The 25,215-nt window shown below is 33.2% G+C and overlaps 1 protein-coding gene across 1 annotated transcript in view; it reads left to right on the forward strand.

Annotated features, from left to right (window-relative positions):
- Nucleotides 1–25,215, forward strand: part of LOC134839974 (uncharacterized) — a 79,829-nt gene that overhangs the window by 25,167 nt on the left and 29,447 nt on the right. Inside the window, exons 3-4 of the mRNA XM_063855605.1 lie at nt 1,936–2,066; nt 22,675–22,913. Coding sequence (XP_063711675.1) covers nt 1,936–2,066; nt 22,675–22,913 — 370 coding nt within the window. The remainder of the gene's footprint in view (nt 1–1,935; nt 2,067–22,674; nt 22,914–25,215) is intronic.

Consider the following 25,215-nt stretch of genomic DNA (forward strand, 5'->3'; position numbering starts at 1 on the left):
TTAGCTTCAGGTGGTATCAGAATTTCCGTTGAAAAAACCGAGCAAGCTCGAATTTAAACCGTTTTCATTCTCCTCAAAAGTGAACGAAAAAGCAGATCTAGTTCATTATTAGAACTCTAAATATAGTTTTAACACCTTTCAAAAAAAAAATCCCATCTTTGTCCATTCAAAAACAATCTTTTGCAAGCGGCTTATGATTTTTCCAGGCTTCAAAGAATCCTGAAAGAGTTCAGAAAAACTAAAAAAGCAAAAACCTAGATTCGAGTTCTTATGCGCAATCAATTGACCTAAGAGACTAATAAAATAGACGCGGTGGATTCGTAGGGCGAGTGAAAAATTTTCAGCCCCCAAAAAATTAAACGAGCAGTTTCAATAGACATATTCATTGTTCGTTTGGTACGTTTTGCGTTGCCAGAGATCCGCAAAGTATTTTACTTCGTTTTTCAATTGCGTGTGGAGGATCTAAATTGTTCAGAAAATTTTTTCAATTTTTTTTCAATTTTTTTGATAATTTAAGTTTTTTAAAAAGAGATTAAATATTTTTGATCGACGCTAAAGGTTAGTCGCAACATTCAGGGGTGTCGCCCTTACACGAACAATTTTTTTGTCGGAATTGAATTCATGTGACTGGATCTGAATATTGTTCGCACCAATTTTTATAATTTGAACATTAAAAGATATATTATATCTAAATTGAAAACTTATCGATAACGATAATGAGAAACATCAACAAAACTGGGAAAGATTTGATATATGAATTATTGATATTGAGTTTTTCCTTGGAATGTTCACACGGAAAAAGCCACTTCATTTACAGACAGGAACTGATATGCGACAATTATGGGCAGGGGCGGATCTAGGATTTTCTCGAGGGGACGGATTTTAACAAAAACTTCGAAAATTTTTTCGACATTTTTTTAGGTCGACCAAATTGATTTTCCGAGCGCTCCCAAAGCACTACAAAGACTTTGTTTTGGCCAAAATTTCTGACATCAGGCAAATTTTGTAAAAAACACGCCAAAAAGGCGTTTTTTAGCACTTTTTGGAAAATGTTGACAAAAAATCGCGTTTTTCGGCACGCGCTCCTCCCTCTAAATTACTATATATTGGCTCCAAAGGCGCCATTAGAAAAATTTTAGGGTCAGTCAGCCAAAAATGGATATCTCAAAATAGTACAAAGGTGGTCGGCTTGGGGTCGAATCCCTGAGAGGGGGGCGTCCCCCCTTCCCCGCTTCCCCCCAATTATTAGCTCAGAATTTTGTACGGCTCTTATTCTTAACTTAAGACGTTCAAACTGTTTTTCTAAGCAATTTTTTTTCTCGTGGGCAGTTTTTGAAACGTATACAACAGCTCAATTTCTGTAATCAGGAATCTGAGCTGAAAATGTTTTCTGTTTATTCGAAATAAAAGGCAATAACTCAATATGTGCTGTAAATGTCAAATATCCAATTTATATTATCTCAAGCAGCGATAATCGTATTTAGGCAATCAACGGTGCCTAATGAAATGACAGCACAATTCCTTATCTGGTCAATCGAAATTGTAAACATGGTACTTAGAGAGTCTGTGTATATCTCAAGCAAAGATTAGTTTTACGAAAATGGAATTTAATGGCATCAAAGAACCCTCTTGTAAACATTATCGAGCCAAAGTATGCCAATTACAGATTACAAAAAATTGAGTTGAAACTCAAATGAACTTGGATATGATTTAAAGATCAAGGTTGTATAAAATGAGGCTGTTCTTCTCGTTGACCAAGCCACAAATATAGACGTAACAACACGAACAGCAATTTTACGGCTAAAACTAACCCCCGCCCTCCTTCTCACTCCATCGAGACACAAGCCGAAATTTCCATCCCGTTTTTCGAAGTTTGGCCAAAAGTGGTCATAAAAAATCTTTGGACCAAATTTGAAGCAGCAGCGCATGTTTTAGTCGCACGAAGATCAATGCGAGCAAGGAGCAGGCTGAACAACAAGGAACTCATAGGTGTCATTTCAGCGAGGATGTCGTCAAGGTCATGGTCACGCCCAGTCATAATTCAGAATTACATGTATCAGGCCAGAGTGAGTTGAACTACTCCTTTTCCAAAAAAAATTTGAATTAATTTAACAAATTTTGGGGCAATTATGAATAAATTTCAATTTACAATTTCAATTTCTTAATGGGTTTTTCTGAGGGTTTGTTTAAAAATTGTCAACTTATTATTAGGTGAAAAAAATGATTTTCCAAGATTTTTTGAAAGATTATGAAAATTCAAATTTGCTGAGAAGCTTTCTGCGTCTCAGGGGCGGATCTAGGATTTTCATGAGGGGGCGGATTTTCCCAAAAATTTTCAAAAAATTGTTTGTCGATCTTTTTTTGGCTCACTTAATTGGTTTTTCGGGGCAGTACAACAGTGCCGAAGTTCAACAGTACCGAAAATGAAAACTTTGTTCAACAGTGCCGAAAATGAAAACTTTGTTCAACAGTGCCAAAAATTTGAACAAATTTCAACATATTAAGTGCGGCAATCGAAAATTAATCAGCGATCGTATACAATCTTAAGTATAACGTAAAGATTTTGAGCGAGAAAATTTACAGCTTACACGTTTTGGCGCCAAAATAAATGTTAAATTTGCAGTTGCAGACATATTGGGGCCAAAATTGGAGAGACTTTCTTTGATAATTAGCGTCAGTAATATCCTGCTCTTTAGAAAATGCGTGTAAAGTATTCTGAAATTTTCCCGCCTTTTTCGGCACTGTTGTACTTCGGCTCTGTTGAACGCCCCTGGTTTCTCGAGCTCTCCCAAAGCACTTAATTAACCCGGTTTTATCAAGCGAATTGCAACAAAAATATTTTTAAAAGATAGTGGAAATTAATGTGATCTGAAAGGTGGTTGACGTGACTGTTATTCTGTGCCCGTTTACAAGAAGACTGCTCGTATCAAGCTGAACTTTAAAGTTTAAAGGGCCTGAAGTAGCTTATAGTGAGAAAAACTTGAATGGAATTTTCAAAATTGCGAGCGCAGTCCTTTTTAGGCAGTATTGCGAAATCGTGAAAATTTTAAAAATAGCGATACATGCAACTTGATCTTTTCAAATGACTTCAGTTATAAAGGCTTGCTGGAGCCAAGATAAAATTTAACATAAAACTAACGCAGAACCTAAAATTTGCCTTCAAGGTGGTTGACGTGACTGTTATTCTCTGCCCGTTTATAACAAGACTGCTCGTATCAAGCTGAACTTTAAAGTTTAACGGGCCTGAAGTAGCTTATAGTGAGAAAAACATGAATGGAATTTTCAAAAAAGAAGAGGAAATATTTAAAAAATTAATGAACGTAGCTCGAACTCTTATATAGGTCGTGCTAATTTTTTTCCGGAAATTTCTTAAACATTTGTTCAGACTCAAACTTACATTTTCGCGTTTCGATTTTTGATATCTTTTTGATGTATTTCTTTTTGATGTAAAACATTTGTTCAGACTCAAACTTACATTTTCTTGCTTCGATTTTTGATATCTTTTTGATGATTTCTTTTGTTGAAGGAAAGGCAAACTCCACTATCGAACCAGCAAAACATAAAAGTCACAAAAAGTGATAGACTTTTAGTTTCAAAATTAGAATTTAAATTTCATATTTTTGCAAACAAAAAAATTACTTGTTGTTCCACTTTTCTCAAAATGGGTTATTTTTATCGAAAAAGTGTCGATCATCAATTGTCCTTAAGGTTCAAAGAGCTTTAATGGCGGCTATTTTTTTCTGTAACATATTCAATTTTTTTTCAAAAAATAAGTTTTTCTGGTTACATGCGTTCATTTTCAACTGTCTGTTGGCTATGCTCAACGTCTATTTCATGTTTTTTATCCACCCGCGCTGGCATTTTTTGGATAATACTCGATTGCAACGAGTTTTCATGACAAAATGTTGGCCAATAAAATCGATTATAAATACCAGTTTTAAATATATATCCAATTTTTTTTTCATAAAACAATTCATTATAATCGGCTGTTCTTCCTTATAATCAATTGTATCGTTGCACAAACCGATGAAAATCTGATTTTTGTCCATAAAAAATCATTACAATTAACTTTTTTGGTGAGAAATTGGTTTAATGTATTCATGCGCCGTTTCTGCAAAACTATGATGCATAACTTTGCAAAAACTGAATATGAGTAAACAAGTTTTTCTAGAACCAAAAACCGATTAAAAAAGATTTTTGCAGACAAAAACAAATTCTCTAAAAAATATTTATTACAATTGTTAAAAATGTTTAGCAATGCATACTATCCCCTTCATTTATCCGTTTACCAACAAATAGGGTAAACGCATAAATGTACAACAAAAAATGATAGGGGAACTTAATAGGGGTAAAAATGGATGTCATGTTTACACTCCCCCTCACAAGGAGTAAACGATGGGGTAGGGGTAAAATTGGCCGGCATGCGCAAAAAAGTGCAGTTTGTAAACGTGTAAGCGAGTGGCAAAGATAACAAAAATGTTCAGAAATCAACAAAATTTTGTATTTAGTTCAAAACTTGCCGATACATGTAACAAACTAATGAAAAATGAAACAACTAACAAAAAGAAATAACAAAACAATTACATCATAATCGATTGAAAATGATTTAGTTTTCATCCAAAATAGATTACAATTTTTTTTTCAATTTTAAATTTTTGCAAAAAAAATTGATTATAATCGATTTAAAAAATTTTTTGTTCAGAAAAACAGCATCAGTATAATAATTTGGGAAAGAAACAGGCCAAAAAAGGCCTAGAAAAACTTCGGACCCGTCAACCAAACTGGATATCTCAAAAAAGTACAAAAGGTATCGCTACTGAAAAAATCCAATTTTAATTGATTAAAATCGATCATTTTTCACTTTTACAGAGACAAATAACACTCAAATTTGTATACAGAGGTTTCCCCTGCGGGTAAATAGAAATAATGAAACAATAATGGCAAAAAAACTCAAATTAAGTCGGTTTTTATCCGTGGATTTTCAGTGCAAGTAACCAGAAATAATGAAGCAATGTTTAACAGATGACTTCAACTATTTCAACCCCACTTAAACATCTAGGTCTGAAATTTGTTCTTCTAAAAGATGAATTTTTATTTACACTACACTATACACTACCAGTGGGCGCAAATAGCAATATAATGAATTTCAGTTACAGTTGAGACTTAATCGATCCGGTTTTGTTTGCTGTTTGTTCTGCAATTAGACAATTTTTGTTTAGAAAGGCCTTAGCTTTGGGGCTACTGTGGGGTCTTTTCGGTTATACCCCTCCCCCCCCCCCCTAAATGAATAAATTTGGCAATTCAAATTTCGAATTGGAATTGAAAGCGCAAAAGCGCAAAAGCAAAAAACACTCACGTGCAAAGCAGCTCAATTAGGAAACCTAGTGATTTATTTGATATATACTTTTGTTTCCTAATCGAGTAGCTGCTAATTGCACGCGAGTGGTATTTAATTGTTTGTTTCACTCGCTTTCGCGCTCTCAATTTCAATTCGAAGTTTGAATTGCCAAATGTATTCATTTAAGGGAGGGTATAACAGAAAAGACTGCTGCCCACAGTAGGCGTCTTTTCGGTTATACCCCCCTTAAATGAATACATTTGGCAATTCAAATTTCGAGTTGAAATTGAGAGCGCGAAAGCGAGTGAAACAAACAATTAAATACCACTCGCGTGCAATCAGCAGCTACTCGATTAGGAAACAAAAGTATATATCAAATATGTCACTAGGTTTCCTAATTGATCTGCTGCTTATTGCACGTGAGTTTTTTTTGCTTTTGTACTTTATCTCGTGGGGATTTTGTACTTTATCTCGTGGGGAGATTTTCCAAAGAAAGTTTGAAAGTATATAAGTATAAAGTTGTCATCATTTTTATTAAATTGGAAAACTTTGTTTCAAATAGAATGTATCATTTGGAATGAAAATCTTTAGCTCCCACTGTATCTAAGCCGAGTCGAGGATCTCATTTTATGTGCTCGACAAAAAAACACAGTCGAGACTGGCGTTTTGGTTTAGCACAAGCTCGAAACACACCGCAAGAACAGTCAAAATGCATTGAACTTTGGTTGTTCATGGTGAAAACATACTGAGAGCATGACCAAAAAATATCAATTCTTGGTCGAGCGCAATCAAAAAATACCTTGTGCATGGTCGAAACAAACCTTAGGAATAGTCGAAAATTACCGATTGTTTGAGATAAATTAGAGTTAGTAACAAATATAATTTTTTATGTTAACGTTTTTGACTCAAATTGATAACCTCAAATTGCAAATAAACTAGAAAAAGACATCCCGAGATATTACCAGAAAGCCGTAAATTAAACGGTTTAAGTTTCAAAAGCTAATGATAATTGAAAGTCGAAACCTAGCCGAAGTAGGTTTCGACCCAAGTATCTGGCTTGGGTCCAGCACGGTCACGCACATTGTTTTCGGTCGAGCAAGCTCGAAGCATATCTTGCTTGAGTCGTGCAAGGTCGAGTACATTTTTTTAGTCGAGCACGGTCGAACCATACCCACATTTGGTCGAGACAGTGGAAGCAAAATAAATTTTGGTCGAAGCGGTCGAAACATAGAGTGAGCACCTCGACTCAGGAAAGCAGTTCTGATTGATTGATGTTAAAATTGGAAACAAAAATTATCCGTTTCACTGAAGTGTTTGGATCTAACTGTTACCCCTTTGGTTAATGTAATGATATGGCACTCCTATACAAGATTAACTCAACGAATACGCGTATGCAAGTTTTGTATCTTGTAGCAAAATACCGCGCGATTTTTACAGAGCTGAGAAGTTCGACGGTCGACCGATATCTAGTTTTCGTCGCAAATTAATACAGTCGAACGAAGGCTATAGTTAAACAGGGTTGAATCATGGGTCGAACAGGGTAGAATCATGGGTCGAACAAGGTCGAATCATGTGTCGAACAGGGTAGAATCATGAGTCGAACAGGGTCAAATCATGAGTCGAACAAGGTCGAATCTGGAGTCGAACAGGGTCAAATTCTTAGTCGAACGGGTTTTATAATGAGTCGCATAGGGTCGAATCATGGGCAGAATTAGAGAGGAATTGAAATTTTGTCGGATTTTTTTGCTTGCAAGAGTAAAAAGAGATGCAAATTGCAAAATTAATCCAGTATATAGGCAATTTTAATGTCAGTTAGCCTGACCAACATAAAAGCTGACCATGTACAGGGCAGCCAAGAAAAGGCCTACACATGGTCCCAAAACACATGGCCTACACATGCAAAAAGGGCAAATGGTTATCAAGTGTAACCAATTTTTAGGGTAGGGGAGAGGTAATTAATTGAAATCGGTTATTCAATAGATCAAAAAAAGAGTTGAAATTAAGTTGGAAAATTGCGAACGAACGGTTTGCTATCGTTTTTGTTTAGTGCCATTAATCTTGTGCGTTCAGTATAAACTACTCTCTTTCTTACGGTAAATCGCAATGTTCGAACGCTTTAAGGAAATATACATATACCTGTGTTCGCCGATTATTTGTTTGCAAAAATTAATACTTACGGAATGAAGTTCAATCGCTATCGACCAAAGTAGGATGAAATTCGAATTTTACAAGTTACCCAAATTCTTAAAACTTTATCAGTAACGTTTGTTTTGAGGTGCTTCAAATCAGTGCTGAATTTTATCAATTTGGGAACCACACAAGAAATGCATATGAATGACAGGTGCGACCAAAGACACCTATGTTTGACTGATTTCAACCAAGAAAAAGTTCAACTCGGCGAGTTGCGGTCTTTTACTTCAGACAGTTTTCGATAATTGAACTAGATTCTTTCAAGTGGAGTTTTAATAACATCTGAAAAATAATGACGTCTTAAGCTCATGTTTTAAAAGATCACTCACCGTTACCGGGCTCATCGGTAGATTATTGGGGTTTGTGACGTCTGCAGCACATATTTTAAAAGACAACTCACCAATTTACCGGGTTAATCGGTAGACTATCGGGTTCGAAATTGGTCAAATTTGTTAATTTAGGACAATTAACCTGCGATACTTTTAATCCCCCTCAAAAATTGTTCAAAATTGAATTGAAATGAAAAATTTGCACTTTTTGTTCCGAGTTTCGAAGAAATTGAGGTTTATATGGCCGAGGTGGTTTTTGTTATTCAGAAAATTCTTACAAAGCTCTGGTCCCTCGAGTCATGGATCTGCTTAGCGCCGGCCGAGTGCGCACAGCATTATACTAACCTGCCATCAGTATGTCTAAGACTTTTCGTTTTAGTATTCCGAACTACAAAATCGTTCCAAATTGAATTGAGGCAGCTAATTCGTTTTATTAACTCCATACACGACTAAAAGTGCAAACTTAACTTTTGATATTATCAGGCTAAAGTTCATAAATTTGCCAATATTTAATTTAGCAAAAACTCTCCGGGACCAATTAAAAAGATCATCTGATTATTCAGGGCCCGATACGAGCAGTGTTGTTAAAATAAATTTTGGTAAAGCTATATATGCACACCAGAGACTGTTGAAGAAGAAGCGGGTCAAAACTAAGACTTGAGTACGATCTGAGTTTTTGTGCTACTGATTAGAACAAAAATCTGAAGCTTCTGCGGTGAAAAGTTTTCCCTTGTTTTGATACATTATTTTGAGTTCTGCAGAAAATGCGAGCTAAATTTTAACGGGCTGCTGCTCAGGTCATACCAGTGGAATTTTCCCAATTTTCAAAGGAAAATTTACTGTCTGCATATCCAATTTAAATTTGCAGATAAGTTCGCGGGTTGACCACAACTTTTTATCATACTGTTTTCACAGGGGCGGATTTAGGCGGGGGGGGGGGGAGGGGACGGGGGGCGGACGCTTCCCTTCCCTCAGGGATTCGACCCCCTGCCGGCCCAAAGGGTCCCCCTTTGGTACTTTTTACGAAATCAATTTTTGGCCGACCGACCCTAAAATTTTTCTAAAGGCGCCTAATATATACTAATTTTGAGGGGGGAGCGCGTGCTGAAAAAACGCATTATTTTTGGTCAAAATTTTCCAAAAAGTGCCTAAAAACGCCTTTTTCAACGTTTTGCTTGCGGCGCAGAAAATTTGACCAAAACAGAGACTAAACCGAGCTTAGGAAGAACTCTAAAAATCAATTCGGTCGACCTAAAAAAAAATTTTCGAACTTTTTGGGAATCTGCCCCCCCCCCTCGAGAAAATCCTGGATCCGCCCCTGAGTTTCCATATACGAGAAACTTCTTTTCATACACTTCCATAAAACTTCATACGTACAGAAAACTGTATGAAATCTCTATGATAAACATTTCGCCATATGTGGAAGTTGTTAAATTAGAAATTTACAATATATGAAAACTGTATGACTAGAAGTTTGTCATTTATAAAAAGTTTTATGATTAAACCTTTTTAAAAAATGAAGTGAGGCAAAAGTTACGTCATAAGACGTAATACCAATAGCTGATGTAATGTTTCTTAAAAATTTATTATGAAAAAAATGCTTCCTATACAATTCTCATATATGAGAATTGTATGTTAAGCATTATTTATTAAGAAAAAGTTAAGCATTTTTTTGTTATGAAAAAAAAACTTACCATACAATTCTCATATATGGGAATTGTATGATAAGCATTTGAGTTGACGTCATGAGTTGATTGCTTTGCTTCTTGTTATCACAAAAATTTATCTCACTTATATCGAGACGTCATTATTTCATTTAAAAAATTTTTTTGCTTGCGTCATAACATAAAACATGTTAAATTATCCACTGGTAGCAGTAATGGAATCAAAAAATGCAACAGGTTACTTCGTAATATTTATAGGAATGATTTAAGAGTCGACCACCATTTGTTTGAGAGTTAAAATCAATCAACTCTGATTAGAGAATATATCACGGTTACTTTTAATGAGAAGGTCAAACAAAATTTAATATAGGCAACAAAATGAAGAGATATGCGGCAAAGGAGAAAACGAATAAAGGAAAAAAGGAAATCAGATGAGAAAATGATCTAGCTGACGGCTGTGAGGCAGTTATTGAAACAGTTTCTGAATGCTCAGTGATGATCAAAAAATAACACTGAGTTGTAGCTGCGATCACTTATGCTATTCAAAAACAAAGTTTCCATTCAAATATAATTGTTCCGACGTTCGAAAATGTCCGAAATTCTCGTGGTGGCTCTTCATCGAAGTCGCGTTGAATAATTGAACTCATGATAATACACAGTTGTGACCTCTGCAGCAAATATGAGCTTAAATTACGTGCTTTTGGTCATTCCGACGTTGATGCGTCTCAAAAGTTGCTAGAAAGAGGAGTTAACAAAGTTTCACTTGCAGACGGATTTGGACTTATTACCTATATTTGTAGTTTCAAAACAAATCAGAGATTCGAACCCCTGCCGACCCAAAAGGTCCCCCTTTGCTATTTTATAAGAAATCCATTTTTGGGCGACCGACCCTCAAAATTTTCTAAAAGTGCCTTCGGCGTCAATAAAAACTATTTTTGAGGGGCAGCACGCGCCAAAAAACGCAATTTTTTTGACAACATTTTCCAAAAAGTGCCCAAAACGGCTTTCTTGACCTGTTTTTCAACACAAATTTGGCTGCGGCGCAAAACATTTTGGCAAAAACAGCGTCTTTTTAGTGTTTTAGGAGAGCTCGGAAAATCAATTTGGTCGACCTAAAAAAAGGTCGTCTAAGTTTCGAAAATTTTTTGAAAATCCCTCCCCTCGAGAAAAATCTAGATCCTCCCTGAATTTAAGTCATTTCACAGTTGATTCTTAGGAAAAGATTTTTCATCCTTTTTCTGATTAAGAGGGAAAATAGGAGGTAATGCGGAGTAAATTGCATTGTTCGTTCGTATTACCCCATTTTAATCATTTTATATCATGACGTCATCAAGATTTTCAATTTGCTCGTTTTAAAAAAGTACAAAGGAGCAGAAGTCACTGCCTTTTCGTTTTTAGCAGTCGGAAAATGCGACGGGCAAATAACCAATCAGGGACCCCATTAATCATTCAATAATGAAATTTTATATCAATCAGCTCATTCACGAATTCCACCCATTCTCGGTGCCTTGGTTAAAAAGTTTTAATTTTTTTTCACGAGACTTAAATCATGATGCATAAAACTGATCTTTCAAAACAAAAGCGACTGTTTTTTTAAGTAATTGGACAAGAAATGAGGAAATGCATATAATTGATAGTCGAACTGAGTTAAATTTGATCATTTGAGCCCTCCTTGAGTGATCTGTCATTTGAACTCATAATGGTAAATGGATTAACAGATCATTACGGGTTTGTTACTTCGAAATTCAAGTAAAGGGAAAGAACTGATTATTTGCGCTTGTTGTGGTTTTTTACTTCAGACAGTTATCGAAATTTCAAGTGGAGTTTTTATACCATCTTAAAAATAATGACGTCTTCTGTATAAGAGCTCAAGTTTAAAAGATAACTCACCGTTTTGCTGCGTCTAATCGGTAGATTATCGGGGTTTGAAATTGATCAAGTTTGCTAATTTAGGAAAATTAACTTGCCATACTTATAATCCCGCTCAGAAATTGTTCCAACATGAATTGACATGAGCAATTTGGCCTCATTAACGCATACGCACACCACAGGCAATTGAAGAAGAAACGGGAAAAAATTATAACTTCCTGGTTGAGTGCGAGCTGATTTGTGTGCTACTGATTAAAACAAAAATCTGAAGCCTGTGCGATGAAAAATATGCCCTTGCTGTAGTAGATTGCTTCAAATTCGGCAGAGAAAAAGAGCTAATTTTTGAAAGGCTGCTGCTCAGGTCATACCAGTGGAGTTTTTCCAAAATGAAATTTTATTGGCAAAAGTACTAAGTCGACTTATCCGAGTTAAGTTTGCAGATGAGTTTGAAAACTTGCATATCATAATAAGACGGCTCGTATCAGGGTTATTTTAAACGAGCAGTATTTTAAACGAGCAATCTGCAACCATACTTAAGCTAATGCCAGCAAGCCTGTTTAATACTCCAAAACTTGCTCGAACTTGGATCCCAGCGCTGTCAGTTTTTGTGAAGCTGGTCTGATTAAAAATTATATAATTAAACGTCATATATATTTTCTCGGAAAAACGGAACATCATTGCCTCTAAATGTTTGATTGCCATTCTATCTGACTTCCAAAAAAAGCACATTGTTTCTGATTTGATGTTTGTTTCTCAATTTTCGACTGTTTAACAAGCCATTCTTATTTGAAAATTTTAGTTTCTGAAAAGTAATAATCACTTGAGCTTTTGAACAAATTGAAAAAGAAATTTTACATTATCAATTATAGAGTTTGCGACTACTTTCAGACCTTTTCAATTTCCGACTATTTTCAAAACTTTTCTTCAAATTGAAATAATTAAGGAGCAATCTGTTCTGTCATTTTAAAGCGTAAGTGGTTGTTTCAATCATTTAAATACCAACCGTTTTCAGCATTTTGTTCCAAATAATATTATATTTCAGACACAAAACTTCTTCTGTAAATAATTTTGTGTTTGCATGACATGATTTATTAATAAATTAAAATTTAGCAATAAAAAACTGGTTTAATAACTTTCATCACAAAAAAATTTAGCCATAACCATATATATATATATGCAAAAAAATCAAAAACTGGGAAAATCATTAAAAAAGTACATAAACTGAGAAAATATTTTTTTATTTTGTTTTTCAGTTTTTTTTTCCAAACTACTAGTTGTTTAGTTGTTTATTGATAGCAAATGAAAACAAGACTGCTCGTGTAAGGGCGAAGTTCTGAATGTTCCGACTACTTTTTAAGGGTTTTATGGAGCAGTAATAACATCAAAAAATTAATTGTACTAAAATAAAATGATTTTTTTTTTAAATTTGAATTTTTTAAATGAAAATCATTCCCCACACGCCAAAAAGTGCCTACAACAGCCGAATTTAATTGAGCCGACGTCATTTTGTTTACTCAATTCGACTAAAAGTTTTGACCCTGTTCAACATCATGATTTCACTGTTTAATTGTATGTAATCTCATAACAACAATGGGTTTTATCAATTTAAGATATCTGAGCAGATCATTTTGGCCGAACAAAGATATACACTATTTGACAACAGAGATACACCTACAATTGAGTTTAATGGCGCCAATTTAACTTTTGTGATTCGATCATGTGAGAAAACAAAATTTAAGATCTCATGTACATAAAGTGAAAAATTTAAGAGCAAATTGCTGAAAGCAGTTGAATTCTTAATGTTGCTACAAATTAAATTGCTGCCTTCACTTTAGAAAGACAAAACATATCGCGCGTTAATTTTAACAAATTGATCTAAAGTAGTCAGCGTAGTCGTGAAATTAAATTCCTTTAACCAGGCAAAAGACTCAAGAACCAGTTACTAAAAACACTTTTTTTAAAATTTCGTACAAAAATATGGGAAATCTTGACTTGGGAGAGCTCAAGAAATCAATTTGGTTAACCTAAAGTTCACAAAAGCTTAGAAAATTTTTGGAAGTCCGCCCCTGGTTCGAGAAAAACATAGATCTACCCCTGCTTATAAGTTTATAAAAGACAACCAGATGTAAATTATCTATAAAAAATGAACTCAAAACGACAATTCTTTTGAGAAAATAAGAAATCATCTCAAAAAAGTCGTGTTAAAAAGTCAAAAATTGTCGAGAGAAAAAAACAACCCGAGCAAAATTATAATGCACTTACTTTCAGAGTCGATTAAACACGCTACTAAACATTAAGAAGCAGTGCTGTTCCGCTGTTCCATATTTTGAAACTTATAATTCAAAATTATGAAGAAAGTGAGAAATATATATATGCTTGAGGTTCTCGTTTTTTTTTTACTCAGATCAATTTTACAAAAACAATCGACAGCGTTGGGATCGGACTTCCACGAGTGTTTGGAGAACTAAGCAGATGTGCTGACACTAACCTGAGTACGGTTGGAGGGTGGTCTTTTTAAAAAAAAATTACAATCTCGTCTGTAAGGGTGTCATAGTTTACCTATTTTAGCATTTCAAAGCTTATATATTATTTTCGAGTTTTTCAGGGTTTTTTCCTGATATATGAGCAGCTTTGCTTAAAGTTAATATTGAGTTCGAATAGATTAGATTGGCTTTTTTGAAATTTTAATTTTAATTTTTTTTTTGCTAAGAAAGCGCAAAACGAACCTTCCGAAAGAATTACTAATTATTTATAACCATTTTTCTTTTAGAACAAACAGTACTCGGTCGCTTTACTTGCTCGAAATTAGACTAAACACAAAAAATTCTTAACAATCGTTTTTAAAATGCGTTTGAATCACGAATGGAAGCAAGTTAGTAGGATGCATTTTTTGACCCATTCTGATAATTGCTTATAGTAAAAACAAAAAAAAAACAAAAAAACCAACGCGTAGCCAAAGTTTTTCCCCATTTTCAATGGTCGAAAGAAAAAGTCATGCTCAAAATTTGAATTTAGTTAGCAATAACGAAATATTGCTCCAACATTTGGAGATAATGTGTATGTTTTGCGCCAGACATGCTTTCTGTTCAGGCAGAATCAAAATTATATACGATCGGGAATGCTTTGATGAATGCGCAGATTGTCTGCATTTTCCTGTGCAGAACACTTAATATGTCAAAAAATTTGGCCTAACAAATTCAGTGTCTGCGGATCTAAATTATAATTCAAGATATAATTTCAAACAAAAGTCGACCTTCTTTTTTATATTTAAAGTTTTAGTTTCAATTGAAGAAAGAATCAACAAATTATTACTAATTTCACTTGATTAATCCAGGAGCTATAGGTCGTTACGCAATAGGACACCAAACAAAATGCAAGTCCACAAAAAACTATTTTTTGAGCTTGATTGCTCAACTCTTTTCTTGTTGTTTTTTTCTTTTCTCCTAAAAAGATGTTGAATAACATTAAGCATCAAAATAAAATTTCTATAAAATTCTGCCAATTACGAAGATCTGAAATTTTCTGAAAATGACAAATTTTGAGACAATCCTGTGACATCCGTTAGCTAGGTGTTCGAAACTTTACCTCTAAGTCACAAAAGGTTGCGCAACTCAAAGTAATTCTCTTTGTCTACAGTGAGAATCAATGTCTGGACACATCGTAATACGGTCACCATAGACTGTAATTTAGACTGCAAATTTTAAATTTGACAACACTTTTTCATCAAAAAAAATTGCTAAAAGTAAAAATTCTTTTTTAATTACTCAGCTTAATTATATACCTTATGGCCCCGGTTGGAAATGTTTTAATTATATGTCGCATCAGTGCTAAATATTTTTGTTTTATCCCTGTCAGTGGCGAATAAACTATCGGCGGAAATATGGAAACTGGGCTTCAATACCCTGGACATAAGACCACTACCATAAGATCATTGCTATATTGATCAAAAAAGTCCACAGATAATTATATAGATACAGCAAATAATTAACATATTGATCAAAATCTTTGATTTTGCTAGCCAAAAGTACTCTTTTGTTTTGCATAGAAAAACTCAATTGAACACGAAATAAGTTTTGTAATTATATGTTAATTATTTGCTGTATCTATATAAATATCTGTGGACTTTTTCTATGCAAAGCTTATTTCGTGTTCAATTGAGTTTTTCTATGCAAAACAAAAGAGTACTTTTGGATAGCAAAATCACCTATAGTTTTTCTTTTTCACTATACCCTTAAAATTACCTGAAAAAACGTTACGACCTTTTCGATAGAAGCAATTTCTTTTCTCTTGTTATCTCAACTAACTTAAAGAAAAACCTTCAATTGAATTTTTAAGCCTGCTTCTGTTCCATTGGGAATGCCTATTGAAAAACAGCTATGTAAAAAGTGTAATTTAGCTATTATTACTTATAAGGTTTGTGTTTTTTGCTTTGTTTCTTCTTTAAATATTTCTTAAAAAATCTTACTGCAAATTCAAACATTTCGCCTAAAATCAGTATGGACTAATTTCGAGCCGGATGAAATCACCACGCACTCGCTAATAGATAGAAAGATACCGCATTTTAATTGTGACGATTAACCCAAATTTTCAATTTTCTAGCCTCCGCAACGCTTGAAAAAGTGAAACATGCTATGACTGAAAAACACAGTAAACCTTGCAAGCTATCTCCTCAAAATTTTCGAATTTTTCTGTTCAAAGACGCACTCCCAAATTATGCCTTTTTCGATTCTGTTTTTGTTCCGACTTTCGATACGAAAGTAACGGAATATTTGTGCTCGGGGTGGGTTTTTTTTCTTCAGACAAATTTCGCCTTTTTAACTAGCCATTTTTGACGGAATGGCTACTGTTGTCTTGAGCTTGAATTTGAAAAAATATATCACCTGTGATCATTTTTCATAAAGTTAGGGGGGTTAAAAATCTGCCATTTTGGCCAGTTTGGGACAATTAACGCGCGAGATTTAATCCGTCTTACAAATCGTTCCAAATTGGTTCAAGGATGCTTTAATGCAATAATTGATTTGTTAATAGGCGCAAAATCTATCATTTTGTACTTAATATGACATGTGGGGGGATGTTTTTACATAAAATTTCAAATTTTTTCTATTACATTGAAATTTTTCATGTTATTAAGTCTCCATAGACCTTAAAAGGCAGTCGGAACATTCAGGGCTTCGCCCTGATACAAGCAGTCTTGTTTGTTTTTAGCAATTGCTAACTTTCACTATTAAAGTTTTAATTTTTTTTTGTTCCGACTTTCGATACGAAAGTAACGGAATATTTGTCTCGGGGTGGTTTTTTTCTTCAGACAAATGTCGACTTTTCAACTAGCCAATTTTGACGGAATTTTTTTTATATCATTCAAAAAGTATTGTTGCCCTGGGCTCAAATTTTAAAAGATATTTCACCTGTGATCATTTTTCGCAAAGTTGTGAGGGTTTAAAGATTACCATTTTGGCCAATTTGGGACAATTAACGCGCGATATCTTTCGCGCTATTAACGCGTAAGCGGAGAGTTAATCCGTCTTAAAATCGTTCCAAATTGGTTGGAAAAATTTTATTTGCCATAATGGATTTGTTACAAGGAGCAAAATCTGTCCTTTTCTACTTTATGTGGCGTGTGGGGAATGGTTTTCATTTAAAAAACAAAAATTTAAAAAAAAAATCATTTTATTTTAATACAATTAATTTTTTGATGTTATTACTGCTCCATAAAACCCTTAAAAAGTAGTTAGAACATTCAGAACTTCGCCCTTACACGAGCAGTCTTGTTTTCATTTGCTATCAATAAACAACTAAACAACTAGTAGTTTGGAAAAAAAAACTGAAAAACAAAATAAAAAAATATTTTCTCAGTTTATGTACTTTTTTAATGATTTTCCCAGTTTTTGATTTTTTTGCATATATATATATATGGTTATGGCTAAATTTTTTTGTGATGAAAGTTATTAAACCAGTTTTTTATTGCTAAATTTTAATTTATTAATAAATCATGTCACGCAAACACAAAATTATTTACAGAAAAAGTTTTGTGTCTGAAATGTAATATTATTTGGAACAAAATGCTGAAAACGGTTGGTATTTAAATGATTGAAACAACCACTTACGCTTTAAAAGGACAGAACAGATTGCTCCTTAATTATTTCAATTTGAAGAGAAGTTTTGAAAACAGTCGAAAAATGAGAAACAAACATCAAATCAGAAACAATGTGCTTTTTTTGGAAGTCAGATAGAATGGCAATCAAACATTTAGAGGCAATGATGTTCCTTTTTTCCGAGAAAATATATATGACGTTTAATTATATAATTTTTAATCAGACCAGCTTCACAAAAACTGACAGCGCTGGGATCAAAGTTCGAGCAAGTTTTGGAGTATTAAACAGGCTTGCTGGCATTAGCTTAAGTATGGTTGCAGATTGCTCGTTTAAAATACTTGATACTTTTAATAAGTGAATGCTTTATACGTGTCAAACTACCGCGACTCATTTCAGTTTAAACTTTCCAGCTCTATATAGGACTCAAGTATAACCACTTAATACTTGATGCAGTACCAGTCCAAAAAACGTAGTTTATCTTAAATCAATTATGGTGCAGACGGAAAAATTGGGGCTTCGTCCTGATATACAAGCAGTCTTCTCAAAAAACTTACGAATGATTTTGAATGGATCACATTGCCTTTCCTTCCAATAAAAAAAATTTTCATGGATCAAAATTGATATTAACAAAGAGTGAAGAAGGAGGCCAGCGAAGTGATTCTTTCACTTCAAGGACTTATTATAAAGAAAGAGCTTTCAAAGACAAACCTACTACAACCTAATAAAAAGTTTCGGAATTAATTGAAAAATTTCATGTATGTGACAAGCCGGAAATGAGCTTGTTCACGTTTTGGCGTAGTTTGTCCAAAATTTTTTTCCCAATATACCAAAAAGCTAATTGCAGATAAAATTTCAAACAGGTAAAAGTAGCAAAGAATGATCCTACCACATTCAATAACACAAAAAAAAATATAGATTTTTTTGTATTTATTTTCCTTTTGATGGTAGTACTATAACAACTATAAAAACAGAGAGAGAGAACTAAAAAAAACAAATAGAAAAATAATGATTCAGACATAATAGTCAACACTGTTTCTAACACTTCTTTTTCACTAAGCTTTTTAAATGTTGAATGTTTTTTATGGGCAAAGAAATAATAAATGAATATTCCAAAACTAGTTTTTAGTTATTTAAGTTTTAGCCTGAATGACCATGCTTCTTTTTTAAATAACATTACGTGATCGCTGTACTCGCTCGGAGTTAGACTGTTTTTGAACAGTTTTAAAAAACGCTTGAATCAAGACTGGAGGAGCTACGATGAACTACAAAACCCGAAAAATTAACTACAATACCCGAAAACAAAATTCTTTCCACTTTCAAGGGTTGGAACAATAAGACAAGACTTTTTCAATGGCTGAAAAATATAATGAGAAGAAACGTCAGACGTTCTTTCTGTTCAATTGAACCTAAAAATTATTGTAGTTTGAGAATGCTTTGATTTATGCGCGTTTTTTCTGCAAATTTATGTGCAGAAAACTTGAGAAGACCAGAAATTTAACTAAAAAAGCATCAACTTCTGTGGACAAAAAAGTTATTCCATATAAATTTTCGATACAGAACCTAAAATAGTTTGTAATTTTTATTTGAATATGAAACTTGGCAACTATTAAAACTTGTTGAAAAAATTTTAGTCCTCTGATCCAACTTTTTTTTTGGCGAACGTAAAACTTTGCTAATCTAATCTGGAGTTTAAAGAAAACAGGCTTTTTGATAAAAGTTTACAAATCAACAAGCAAGATAAAGTCGAAACAAGCTGGTTTCTAAACAATATTAGGATGATTAAGTAAAAATTTAACAGTGAGAGTTATTTTTACATAAATAATTCAAGCCACCCAAAAAACTGATTAACTTGTACTTGTTCAAAGAAATGATTAAATTTTAATAAATCTCAGTTTTTTACTTTGACTTCATTTTGTGCTTTGTCAGATTTTTAGGCAAGCAATTCCGTTTCTTAGAACATATTTTAGCAACCGAAAACACCGATGAGTAACTTGCAAAAACCTATTCAAAATTTTTTCTATCTACTTCTTATCGACATTTTTGTTTTGAAAAACAAAAACAAAGTTTTTACTAGTCTTATTCGCTAAAAGTATTTATAATTTTAGTGAACAGATCAAAATTTATCAGCAAATCAAAATTTGTGATAAATATTTCTGCAGGAAGTCTGTTGCTTTTCAAAAGCGGATCACGACATCTCTCATTTTTCCCATGAAGCAATCTGCTACACTCGTATATATATTTGGCGACTAAAACTATTGACGTTTTTGTGTTCTAATCTTATGAAAAATATTTACGATAAAAAATTTGAGTTAAAATTCTGAGTTTTGAATGATTCTGAATTTTTTGTCTAATCAAATTGTTTGTATTTACACTGCCTGTGTGTATTCATAAGTTCATTTGAAAAATACAGCAAATGTTAGAGTATCTTCTATGTTAGTTATCAAAACAAACAAAGCTTTTTCCGCAAAAAGTAGAGATGTATCATCCGCAAATCAAACCGCTTGAACATGTTTTGCCACTTTAGTCCTAAAATCGTTAAAATTTAATATCCAAACTATCGGACCAAGCACTGTACTTTCTGGTAGCCCGTGATTTGCCGTAGCCCAGCAAGTTTTTGTGTCACCAGTGTTTCCGATTCGATACAAAACTTGGAAATAGTTGACGAGCTTGAGTTGAAAATCCGTTTGAAGTTAATTTTTCGACAAAAATTTTATGTGAGACAGGAATGAGTGATTTAGCAAGGTCAAAAACAACAGCTAAGGTATAAAATTTTGCTTTAAAACTCGATACTATTTCTTTATTTAAAAATTTAATCGCGTAATTGACCACCTATTTTCTTGACAGCTAATTGGAAGCCAATTTTTAGTTTTTCTAGTTTAATTTAAGAAAGAAACAGAACTTTTTTTAAACCAGTTTTTGATAAAAGCTCTTGTTTCATATAATTAATGTAGGAGCAATAGGTTGTATTATTATAGGACAACTAAAAACAGCAACTTTGAAACTAATTTTTTCTTAGCTTGTTTGCTCAATTTTTTTTCTGGTAATTTTTTCTTCTAAATTGTCCTGTTTTGTTCACTCCATTAAAAAATATTTAAATGTTGTGAACTTCGAACCGATGCGAAGATCGTGACAAAAAGACTAGTAGAGGCAGGAAAAACGCACCAACATCAGATCTTTATGTTTGTTAAAGGACAGGTTTTAGTGACAGCCCACGGCGCAGACGATTGCTGCTCAAAACAAATGATTGCTGCTCAAAATGTGTAAATTTGAAACTATAATCGAAACATTGAAATATTTTTGTTTGGTTTTCTGAAATTGACAAATTTTGAAAACACTCGGTAGTTCAATATTTGAAAATTTACCCCAGATTTACAACAGTTGTTGCAACTCACGAGGTATCTAAAAACAATTGCACGGTTATCTAAAATGCTTTAACAGTAACGAGCTATGTATCTGGACACATCGCAATACGGTCGCGATTGTCTGCAATTCAAACGCGATAGTCTGGAAACTTCGAACTTCAAATATGATTTACACTTTTTCCCAAAAACAAAATTACATAACTGATGGAAATTTTCGTATTTTTATCTCACTAATATACCCCATGGCACCGGTTGGAAAACTTTTACACTGTCGCACCACTGGTGGAAATTTTTGTTTCTGCGTGTCAGCGGCGACCCTGCTTTAGGAAATCGCGACCAATTTCCTAGGCCGCGATAGTCTGGAAACTGGCGTTTTGATCAATCGTTCAAGAAATGAAGAAGCTTGACCGCAATACTATGGACATAAAAACACAACATTGAACCGGGCTCTTTAGTTGTCATCACTCATTATTACAGAAACAAAAGACTGCAAACAGAAAAAAAAATTCAATTGATTCAGTAATTGTTGAACCTCCTGATTACCGCTCTAGTTTTTCAATGCAAAAATAGCTTTTTTTTAGGAAAAAATCATATAACACAAACACGAATGAGCCGGATAAAATCACCGCTCACAAGTTAATAGAACGATAGATTGCGCATTAATTGCCCCAACTTAGCTAAACCGGCAATTTCATAGCCTAAGAAAAAATAATCACAGCTGCAATATCCTTTCAAATTTAAGCACAAACCGTCAATACTTTTCGCATGGTAACTTAAAAAAAAATCATTTAAAACTGGCTAAAACCGAAATTTGTCTGAAAACAAAAGACAAATATTTCATCTTTTCTTCTTAAATTAGAGTCACAACGTATTTCAATTAGGGGCATTCTTGTTACACCCAATTAAGCGTGGAAAAAAACACACCCTAGCACAACACACCCTAGTTATCCTGGAGGGTAGCTACTTGTTAGGTTGAAAAGCCTGTTCTAGCTATCCTGATGCAGTGAGTGATTACGTATGTATTTCTTCACTGTATCGAATAATTGAATTGAATTGAATTGAAAATTCTTCGTAAATAACAGTGCTTTGAAGAAAAACGAATTAAAAACGCTTGGTAACAATTAGTTTTCTAAAGCATAAGAAATAACTGTTTGAATTGTAAAATGGATAAAAAGTTGAATGTAGAAATAAATAATCATCGCTAAATTATCCTCTTCTAGCTAAATTTGCCTGATTACCTAAAATCTTAGTTTTTCTCGATTCTGAATTATTTTTTTTGAAGTTTTTCACTAGCTTTATGACGCAGTCAGAAAAATAAAATCTCCAGCAACTGCTAAAATTGTTCTGTAAATTGTTCTTTTAACACATGAGTTTTATCTGTTGCTCCTGTTCTAACTTCTTCTAGTCTGGATTAGGGTTTCTCATCATTTTCGAACGAATATTTGCTAAATCATATGCATGATTAATGGTCAAAAATAGCAATCGCTAAAAATTGTGTTAATTTTTTTAAAAACTCCAATTAGATTTTTAGTTCCAAAAAAGCTTTTTCTTTGTAAAATGTGATAAAATCATCTGGTCTTTTGAAAGTTGAATGTTTTCAATGTTAGTTACCGATGGCTTCTAATTATATTCTGTTGTCATATCCAAAACTTTCTTGTTCAACTCTACGGAGCGTCTAGAATACAATGATATTAGAATACAAATCTCATATTTTACTTTTTATATCCATAATAACTTTGGTGTGATATTTCGAATTCCAAAAAACATTCGGCACTCCAAAAAATCTTTAAAAAATTTTCTCTGAAAACTGAATGTTTCCTTTCATTTCAGTCGACTGCAACAATCAGGCATCAACCAGCACCACGACGACCGACGTTGTGGTATCTCAGTCCAATGTCCTAAGAATGGTCAAGTCAACTTCCCTCCGAAGCATCTCTGGTCGCCTGAACAACAACTGTGGCAACGCAACAGCCCGAGACGCTTCGCAACAAAGCTCGAAGACGACACGACTGTGCATCTACATCTGTGTCATTTACATATCCCTCACAATGCCCAACATCACTACACAGGTAATATATTCTTTTTTATTACGTTTCTTTTTCCCTCAGGGATTCGAACTACATAATAATCGTAATCATAATAATCATAATAATAATCATCATAATCATAATAATACCAATCATGGTAACCATAACAATCATAATAATCATATTAATTATAAAAATAATTATAATCATAACCATAATAGTCCTAATTATAATCATAATAATCTGAAAAATTATGAAAAGATCATCAAAATGATAATAGTCATAATCATAATAATTACAATAATCATCAATATAATCATAATAATACCCATCATGGTAAACATAACAACCATAATAATCATAATAACATTAACCGCAATTATAAAAATCATAATACAAATTATGATAATCAGAAAAATTATGAAAGTAATCATAATAATCAAAATAATAATCATCAAAAAATAATCAAAACAGCCATATTATTCCTACTAATCATAATGATAATAATCATAATCATTATCATAATACAGTGCTGATTTAAATTATCCTGACAAAACGAACAAAACTTGAATTTTCAAACACGTTTTTCTCAAATTGATTTAAGATTAGACAAAAAGTGAAGAGATGGGTCATTTTGGCTTTTTTCCATTAAGCAAGATTTACGCTGGAACTATTTTGTTAATTGATAGAGAAAATACATCACATGAAGCCTCTAACACAGCCCAACAAAGTTTAAGGAGGGTTAAATCTCCAAAAACCTGTATAATAGAAAAAAATTACTTGATAGTCAATAAATGTGATTTTTAATATATAAAACCCAGAGTTTTGCTTAAAAACAAGTTTTAAACAATTTGTGCTAATTTATGGAGATTTAACCCCCTTCTTAAACTTTGTTGGGCTGTGTAAGAGGCTTCTTGTGATGTATTTTTCTTTATCAATTAAAAAAATAGTTCCAACGTAAATATTGATTAATTGAAAAAAGCCAAAATGACCCATTTTTGGGATGAAAATTTGGTTGAGAATTTCGGAGAAAAAATTGCACCATATAATTCTAAGCAACTTTTGTTTTGTTCACTTTTTGTCTAATCTCAACCCATTTTGAGAAAAACGTGTTTGAAAATTCAAGTTTTGTTCAATTTGTCCGGTTAATTTAAATCAGCAATGTAGTCATAGTAATAATCATAATAATCATAATGATGATGAAAATAATCATAATAATGATAATAATCATGATACTCATAATAAATCACCATAATCATACTAATTATGATAACACTAATCATAATAATCTCAAAGTTATTCTCGAAAGTGTTAAGTATATTCATAATAGTAAATAATTATTATGACTATTTGGAGAAGATGTAAAACGTGTAGAAATCTGTCTGCGCATAAATTAAGTTTCAGGTTCTCAAAATATAAATCGTTTTGACTGCTCCCCAGGCTGCGGACAGCAGCGAGCCGTTGCCGAACGACAAGGACAACACTTCAGCTGCATAGCAAAAAAAATCGCAAAAAAATTGAAGCGAATCAACTTCAGTGCAAAAATCACAAAAAACTAATGAACGCATGTACCATACACGAGTATTTTTTCGACAAAATGCAACAAAATTAACAGGTGTTTTCCTCTATCCAGTAAGAAATGACAACTACAGCATTCACTAAAGCTGTTCCAAAAACTATTATACGGTCTAGTGAAAATTCGATTTCATGTTTGCAAATTGAGGCCAACTGATGCCACAATTTTACAAGAATAGCCGGTTATTGTGCAACCGACCATATTAAAAAAAACAACGAAATAAAAGTTCTTCAAATTATTAGGTTCTTCAAATTGGTATCGTTTTTCGTAGGTGTTCTGATGATAAAACTATGCACAAATTTTTTTCTATTATCTTTTGAAAAATATTAGAAAAACAAATTCGGTAAACGTTTTTTTCTACAAGAGAAGTGCAAAGTATAGCTTTCAAAACTAGTTTACGTTCGGAAAAATTGATTTTTTTAGCCTATATAACCAATTTAATCAAATACCATCATTTTATTTGGTCGATGGAAACTAGAGGAAAAAAAACAAAAATTTCAAACCGGTTTTTCTCGACATTCGAAGTTTTTTTTAGAAGTTTTTTAAATCGTTCCAATCACGACTAAAAGGGCTTCAGTAAAAAATATTACTCAACCCTGTTGCGATTTGATTTTATAGTTATGTTATTATGACCGTCGGTGTTCATTAGTACCGGTCAACATATTGCATGAATCGACCATCGGTGGATCATTAGTGGTGTTAAAAAATTGAATTAAGATAAGGATTAAAACGAATTGGGTTAACTTAAACTAAGACTAGTTTGACGAG

The sequence above is a fragment of the Symsagittifera roscoffensis genome, chromosome 1 (assembly GCF_963678635.1).
Source record: "Symsagittifera roscoffensis chromosome 1, txSymRosc1.1, whole genome shotgun sequence".
In the NCBI taxonomy this organism is placed as follows: Eukaryota; Metazoa; Xenacoelomorpha; order Acoela; family Convolutidae; genus Symsagittifera; species Symsagittifera roscoffensis.